At 38.0% G+C, this 8,374-nt stretch overlaps 1 protein-coding gene across 1 annotated transcript in view; it reads left to right on the top strand.

The window, feature by feature from the left end:
* Positions 1 to 93: 93 nt before the first annotated feature.
* The window catches only part of LOC121388777 (TBC1 domain family member 31-like), a 58,924-nt gene continuing 50,643 nt past the window's right edge, over positions 94 to 8,374 (top strand). The window contains exons 1-5 of the mRNA XM_041520272.1: positions 94 to 416; positions 2,093 to 2,248; positions 5,401 to 5,516; positions 6,194 to 6,372; positions 7,533 to 7,681. Coding sequence (XP_041376206.1) covers positions 337 to 416; positions 2,093 to 2,248; positions 5,401 to 5,516; positions 6,194 to 6,372; positions 7,533 to 7,681 — 680 coding nt within the window. The 5' untranslated portion in view covers positions 94 to 336. The remainder of the gene's footprint in view (positions 417 to 2,092; positions 2,249 to 5,400; positions 5,517 to 6,193; positions 6,373 to 7,532; positions 7,682 to 8,374) is intronic.

The following is an 8,374-nucleotide window of genomic DNA, read 5'->3' as shown; positions in this document are numbered from 1 at the left end:
TTACATTATACATTTTTTACCTGAATTGAAAAGCAACATTGTCCGCAGTTAGATGCAACATTTCTAATAACCCAGAAAAACAAAGGCGCCATTTTGAAAAACATGTTCAATCATCTCCCGTTCGTTCGCCGATTATTTGACATAATATTTCTTCAAAGTGTAGTGCTTTGTCATAAATGACAATGCTGTGTTTGGTTAATGTTTACATCCAGTAACAGTCTAATTTTCAGTTAATCATCATTTAGCACGTTCGTGATTATTTTTAAAAGTAGAACGATTTTAATTTTCTAAAAAAACAAAAACAAAATTGGCTAGGGACTTAAAAGCTGAAGTATAATGATGCAAACTTTAGATGTTTGCAAGAAAACGTCAGGAAAGATTTGGCACCGAAAGCCATCACCATCAAGTGATAATGGGTAAGGCAAAAACTCACTTCGACACTTGTCCAACTAAACCGGCCAACCCCAGTAATCCTTCCCACAGGGAACACCTTTTTTCATACTATGATTATAACTATGGTAGTATGGAATTTACTACACGTTATTTATTTCTAAGCCAATTGAATTTTAAATTGCACACAAAAATAGTAATTTTGTTTTCATTATTTGCAAAACACTTACTTTTCTTTTTATGTCAAACCAAACTGAAATTATTTGCACAAAAACATTTTTGTAGGAATATGGGCTGAGTATAATAAATGTTCTGCCCCTCCCTCCCAGTCTCAGACATATCTAGTGTATGATGTAACTCTAAGGACAAGGTAACCTGGCTTCTGACCGTAAGAGAGCAAGATGGACAGTTATGACTCATTACAGCCAGAGAATAATGTATATCAAACTGTCAAAAGTACACTGTTATGTTATCGTCTGTAACATATGTATGATAATGCAAATGCATTTGTAACGATGTACAATATTTTAATCTCTAATTCACATTTAATGTCTGGCCCAAAGACCCAGAACGAGGCTCTACATACATCAGGTAACACGTGACACAGCATAGCATTAAAGGAGCATTATCACACTAATACATAATATTACATACACCATCTGCAAACTGTAGTCAAAGATTCCTGCTCTAATATGACCAACAATCCTATGTTTAATGTAAATAATGTTACATTGATCATTTTTGAGTTTGCTGATAACAAATATTTGACATATTAATCACTAATGCACACGCTAAAGGAAGAAACCTGACAATAGTGTTCCAGTTAAATACGTAGGTGCTGACAGGTCTCTTCTACCGATATCTCTATGTGTGTTGGTCATAAATGTTTTGTTTTTATCTGATTTTTTAACCCACAAATGTGTACTAAGTACTACTATTTTTAGTCTCGTACAATTATACACATCACTACAAGCACTAGACCTATACAGCCAAATACTTTTCTCAAGCTTCTTCCTAACTTAAAGATAATGAAGACATGTTTTCAGGGATAGAAGCTAATGCTCGCCCCAGGTGAGTAGAAATCCCTGGGGGCAAGTACAATTTAAATGGCGCTAGTTCCCCGGGCGAGTAATACTGGGCAGTTGTGACCCAGATTCATGATGCAGACAGTCAAACTATTTTGCCAATGAAACCTGGGAACTAGTAACTTTCCTGAGCTACTAGTCCCCCGGGCCAGTGAAGATATTTCCAGATTTCTACCACTAGTTTTAGTGGAAGCTTCAGCTTCTGTTACGGTTACTATGTGTCTATACTGGCATGGGGTAAATGCCAAGTACTAAAGTCACAGGTATTTGGCTGCAAGATGCATTCATAATAGACCACAGTGCCATGCATTAACAGCTACTATGACTCAGGGCTTGAAACTGCCTGTGGCCATGTCACCAAAAGCGACCATTGTCCTGTTTGGGCGACTTGAATAATAAATATTAATGGCGGTAGTTGCCCAGATAATATTATCTTCTTTAGAGCTACACAGGTATAACATATGAGCCACTATTAATATTCGTATTCCACATTAAAATCTTGCTCGTGGTTCGCTTACCATAATTTGCCAGCATGCATTAATTTATTATATTTTGGGATACCATATTTTTTTAGCGAGTTTCGAACCCTGTGACTACTAACATTTTGTGTTTTTTAGATTAATGTTCAGGATCACAAGTTCTCTGTCCAGCGCCTTGTCTGACCCTGGCAGAAACATCCGTTTTCTTCACACTGCATTTGATGCCCCTGGAGACAGATTTATTGCAGGGGATCACCATGGCAATGTGTATATTTTTGACTTGACAAAAAACAGGTTTGTCATTATGTTACAGCTGATGATCCTAATTCCACAGTTAGATATTATCTTTTCTGATTTGCAATACATTTTATTATTTAAAATATTCACTTTCGTACATCTGAAGTGGTTCTGGTCATCCAGGTTTTTAAAATGCATTTTTCATAATTATAAAAATGCATGTTCGTTTGAGAAGTAATGGTTATCGAGACAAGCATTTAAATGGCATTTATTTGAATAAAACCGGCCTCGGTGGCATTGTGGTTAGGCCATCGGTCTACAGGCTGGTAGGTACTGGGTTCGGATCCCAGTCGAGACATGGGATTTTTAATCCAGATACTGACTCCAAACCCTGAGTGAGTGCTCCGCAAGGCTCAGTGGGTAGGTGTAAACCACTTGCACCGACCAGTGATCCATAACTGGTTCAACAAAGGCCATGGTTTGTGCTATCCTGCCTGTGGGAAGCACAAATAAAAGATCCCTTGCTGCTAATCGGAAAGAGTAGCCCATGTAATGCGACAGCGGGTTTCCTCTCACAAACTGTGTGGTCCTTAACCATATGTCTGACGCAGGGGTGGGGAAAAGCCCTTTTCTCCCGGTCTGGGACCGATTCTCGATCTCTGAGACCGAAATTATTTTTTACAAACGTGTGTTTGCCGGTCCCACTTTTGTCATTCTTGTCGGCCCGAAGCACCTGTCCATTTCTATTATTGGAACAAATTCTTATCCGTCAAGTAGACAGGTCTGCCCAGACATCGGTATCTCATGCATGATTTAAAATAATAAATAAATAGTGGTCAGTATGGCTAGTGGCAAGACGTCTGTGATTTTGAAGTCTGCCTAAGTATATATCGTCAGTCACTGAAGTCGGACCTACAGTAGTGTCAATCCACAGCCACTAGGCTAGACATTAATTTTGTCAAAGTTGCTGAGCCGGTCAAGAGATTAAACAGACGTTAACAATAACACCATTCTTGGTGAGAGAGCCATCAAGGTATTACACTCCAATTAAAACAAAGGACCCAGAGTTTGCAACTGGTTACAATCAACATCTGTCAACACCTATGTACGGAGCTTGGTCGGGTCGAGTGTCTCAGTCCGAAGCAAGAGACTTTTGTGCAATACAAACTGCGTGAAATAGCATAAAATATACTGAAATAATCTATAAATGTATTTATTGTTGACTGTTCAATGTAGTCTATCCAATAATTATAAAAGAGTTTAAAATTAACAAAAGGTTTCCACTTTTTTGTTAACAAGTGGGAGTAAGCAGAACAGTTATTTGTACTGGTTATCTCAAGAGCCAGTAGAGGTCAAATTTCGTCCAATCAGTGATGACGTTATTAATCTCTTTGTCTAAACATGTGCTAGCTCAGGCTGTCAAACGCTTCAATGGTGCGATCTTTTATTAATTTTCAGGACACAGTACTGAATATTCGTACTTTTTATACATATATGGGATTTAAATTCATAACTTTTATTCCTTTTTTATATTATTTATTCCATTATGTAAAATATATACAATTTGTGGTGGGTTTTTGTTTTTTCACTGATGTGATAAAAAAAAGAGTTTTTTTTTTATTCCTTCCCCCCCCCCCCCCCCCCCCCCCCCCCCCCGTTAATGATGACATCAAGCGGGACCGATTGACAATTTTATTTTCCCCCACCCCTGGTCTGACGCCATATAACCGTAAATAAAATGTGTTGAGTGTGTCGTTAAATAAAACTGTGACGGTACATTCTCTTAAATTTGTTTCGCCTGTGGCGATTTTAATTGTGTTAGAGGGCCGTGTGCAGTTTATTGCCCGTAGCCCAGATGGGCAACTTGTTACGTAAGACTTCTGCGCGACCGTCCTCGATCGGTACGCCTAATACACACCCTCAGCCAGCTGCGGAGGCCATGTGGCTAGTAGTTACGTAATATCTCCGGTAGTGCTGTTTATGGCCAGGAGATTGCTCGCAGTTGGCGACAGCCAGACTGACGATCAGAGAGAAATATACCGACTCTAGTAAATGTAGAATATGAGATGATACGTGAGGTACCGCCTTGTTCCCCCAGGCCAATTCTGATTTTGGAATAAATAGCTAGGATTTAGAGATATCTAGGAGAACGAATTAGGACGGCTCCAGGGGATCACGAACGTAGTCCGTTAGGACTTGGTAAATATCATTCTGCTCTGTGTATAACCTTGATGTGATTGATGTGACTTTAAATATTTTAATACTGTATTATACCAATATTCTTTAGACAGTGTCTTCGGTCATCTGACGAAGTAAATCGTAGACTTTTTGTTCTAACATTATATGAGTATTTGGTAATATTAAGCTTAGCCAGTCATCCTAGTAGACCCTAGGTAAACTGTAGGTTATTGTCTTTATTGTGATAAGTATTAATTCTGTGTCACAAGGTTACTGAATGAGTAGTTAGGGTTAATTAAAAATTAACCCGTTAGGAATAGAGCTGTAATTCCTTTATTAATTAAGTTCCCCAAGAAGCGTTCCTAAATTATCACACGTTACGGAACGAGTAATAAGGGTTAATTAAAAATTAACCAGTTAGGAGGAATGGTGTTGTAATTCCTTTATTAATTAACTTCTCCTGTAAGCGTTTCTCAATTATCACACGTGTGGGTGTGGTGTAACGGTGAAGTGATTTGCATATTGTGTAACTAGACACCTAGAGATTAACTAATTAAGTGATCAGTTCTGGGTTGTTATTATTGTTGTTATTAATTAACTACTACGGCTGTACATTTGTCAGCGTAGATTAATACAGATTCCAAAGTGTATTGTGTTTTTGTTGTGTTTTCTAGAGAACTAACGTGCTATAAATATATATACTTTATATAAGATCGTATCTCTGATCATACCTAGAGACGAGCCATACTAGGGTTTAACAGCCTGTTACAGAGAGATCTAATAGATATACAAGTAGGAGAGACATTTTGATAATCGTGTTTTATTCGGTTACGGGAATTATAGAATCCCCGTGACAAAAACATTTCTTTCTTTACCTGTTTAAACACCACAGACTTTAGCGTCTTTCTGTTATAATACTTATCCAGATGTGTGCTGCAGGTTTCTAGATTAATTAAAGTTAATGTCCGTTTTTACGTGCTGAAATTTTTGTTTTATTGTTAGCACTTATTTCTATTTCCTTTTCCATACAGATTTTGTCTTGCACAAAAGACTGGACACCCTAGCACAGCTCTTGCATTTACCCTGAGGAGAAAGACAGAGTTTCTAGTTGGGCTTTCCGACTATTCGTTTAAGTGCTTCGATTCCGGTAAGTGCAGGTTAAATCACACACGTACAAACATGTTTGTAATGTGATTCAATGTAAATACAGCTTACACAGTTGTAAATTAAATACTTTTGTAAATAAATACATCATAATGTATTTCCATACTGTCCCAGGGGACAATGTTTCAAAATCTTAGGTATTCGGAAGTCAGTTCACATGAGTTTTACTCAGGTAACTTAGTTACGTGAATATAGTTCTTGTAACCGATGAGTTAGGCCTACCTAATAATAAAACATTTGAACTACGGTTCTGTGCTACATTGGTGGTTCAAATGTATTTAAAAATATAAACTGATTTTCACTTTCATTACTGACATATAGTAATTTTAATTTTAGAATGTAATTGTTCACCACATAACCAGTTGGAGGTTTGTGATTTTAAAGTTGCGTAACCGACACGTGAACAGAACAATGGTTCTCGTGAAATTTTGTGCCCTGCTGTCGAATACCATAAAATGTAGAATTGTTACATACTTGTATTAAGAAATGTATTGATTATAATGTACAGTACTTATATCTTTTAAAATATTTATTTATATGGGTCTCTTACTCCACTGTAATATTTTTTAGCTTTGCATCTCTATACAATGTTATATAATTTGTAACTGTTATCCATCACTAAATTCACGAAAAATGAAATTTTTTTTTATATACTATCAGACACCAAAGAACTCGTAGCATGGATGAAGGGCCACGAGTCGGCTATACACAGTATATCGATGCATGCGTCGGGACGTTACGTGCTGACCACATCAGCAGATACAGCTCTACTCTGGGATTTAGACACATTCCAGAGAAAACGCAAACTCAACATCAAAGAAGAAGTGGGGCTGCTTAAGGTATTTAAATCTATGAATATCTTTAAACAGTAACATCGGTTATAGCTCATATTTGTTTTGTTAAACCATAAATACTTTTTATGTTTGGGGCACAAATTTTTTCAACATTTTCTTTTTCATACTGTTGTTCAAATACCCCTTCTTAAAAATGTACCTTAAAATAATTGATTTTGCAAAGGGTAAATTTATTGACATTTTTATGGTTTGATTTAAAGACGTACCGTGGCATTAGCCCCATTACATATGCACATGTGCACACACATACACACACATACATACACACACATAATTATTAATTTTGCACTTATGAAAAAGCTGACAAGTGTGAATGACTCCATTAATTGACCAGTATTCCTTTCAGTACTTGGAAGGAAGGAAGGAAATGGTTTATTTAACGACGCACTCAACACATTTTATTTACGGTTATATTGTGTTGGGCATATGGTTAAGGACCACACAGATATTGAGGGAGAAAACTCGCTTTCGCTACTTCATGGGCCACTCTTTATGATTAGTAGCAAGGGATCTTTTATATGCACCATCCCATAGACAGGATAGCACATACCACGGCCTTTGATGTACCAGTCGTGGTGCACTGGCTGTAGCGAGAAATAGCCCAATGGGCCCACCGACGGGGATCGATTTCAAACCTACCGTGCATCAAGTGAGCGCTTTACCACTGGGCTACGTCCAGGCCTTCAGTACTTGGATTAAAAACTATTACAGAGACTATCCTGAGTTTGCTGCCACAGCCTTTTTTATCACTTAAATTACACGTTACAGATATTTTCTTGTTTAGAATATCATTATCTGTATAAACAAGGTGTTGGTTGTCATCCTAATTTTTGTAGTAGCCCAAACCAATTGTTATCTTCCAGTACTTTTGTATGTACGAAAAAATACCAAGGAAAATAACAGTAATTACTAGTAGTCTACAAACATTAGTATTTGACCACAATCACATTGGTTATACAAAAACAGGTATTCTAAATGAGAAAGTGTATTTAATATATAATTTTAATCTCCAAAAAGGCTTTATTAGTCAGAAACATCTTACAATGGCTACACACTCATAATTCCTTCAACAGAATTACTATGACATGCACGTATATTTTGCCGTACTCTAATCTACAAGTAACCTAGCAGAGTTATTTTTCCAGGTGTTTTTCCTTCCGCTGAGTAACACCATCGTGACATGTTTCCGTGACGACACAATATTTGCGTGGGAGTCGGATACACTTGAGTGTAAATACCAGCTTCCTGTTCCTCCAGGCGACAGTCCACAGTACCGAGTGTTTGCAGCCACACGGTACGTCAGCTGGGAAGTGTTATTGTGTGTCTGTATGAACCTGGGTCTGTGTTGAGTGTTTGCAGCCATGCGGTACGTCAGCTGGGAAGTGTTATTGTGTGTCTGTATCTAGTTATCTAGTTTTTAGCATATGGTTATTTCGACACTATGGAGAGAGAGAGAGAAGAGAGAGGGAGGGAGGGAATCTGCTGGGTCTGTGTAGAGTGTTTGCAGCCACGCGGTACGTCAGCTGGGAAGTGTTATTGTGTGTCTGTATGAACCTTGGTCTGTGTAGGGGACGGGATGTAGATCAGCAGTAGAGTGCTCTCCTCAACACAGTGGGTCATAAGATCGATCACTCAAGGGTGGAGGATGGGGGGTGTCCTATCTCAGCCAGGGATACATGTACGGTTATCTAGTTTTTAGCATATGGTTATTTCGACACTATGGAGAGAGAGAGAAGAGAGAGAGAGGGAGGGAGGGAATCTGCTGACACTAAAAAGACTAAATACTGTGTGGGATCTTTAAACCACTTTACAATGTAACGAACAGTACATACCACAGCCTTTAATACAACAGATGTGGGACACTGCTTGGTATAAAAAAAAACACTGACTCACTGGCCAAGGGCACTTAGCAACAGAAGTTCTTTACTTCAGTGATGTGAGATTTCCGAGTTTTCGCAGAATTCCGCGTTTTCATGACCCAAATTCC

Source organism: Gigantopelta aegis, chromosome 14 (assembly GCF_016097555.1).
Source record: "Gigantopelta aegis isolate Gae_Host chromosome 14, Gae_host_genome, whole genome shotgun sequence".
NCBI lineage: Eukaryota > Metazoa > Mollusca > Gastropoda > Neomphalida > Peltospiridae > Gigantopelta > Gigantopelta aegis.
The sequence above is the reverse complement of the archived record's forward strand: the minus strand, read 5'-3'. Positions and strand labels throughout refer to the sequence as shown.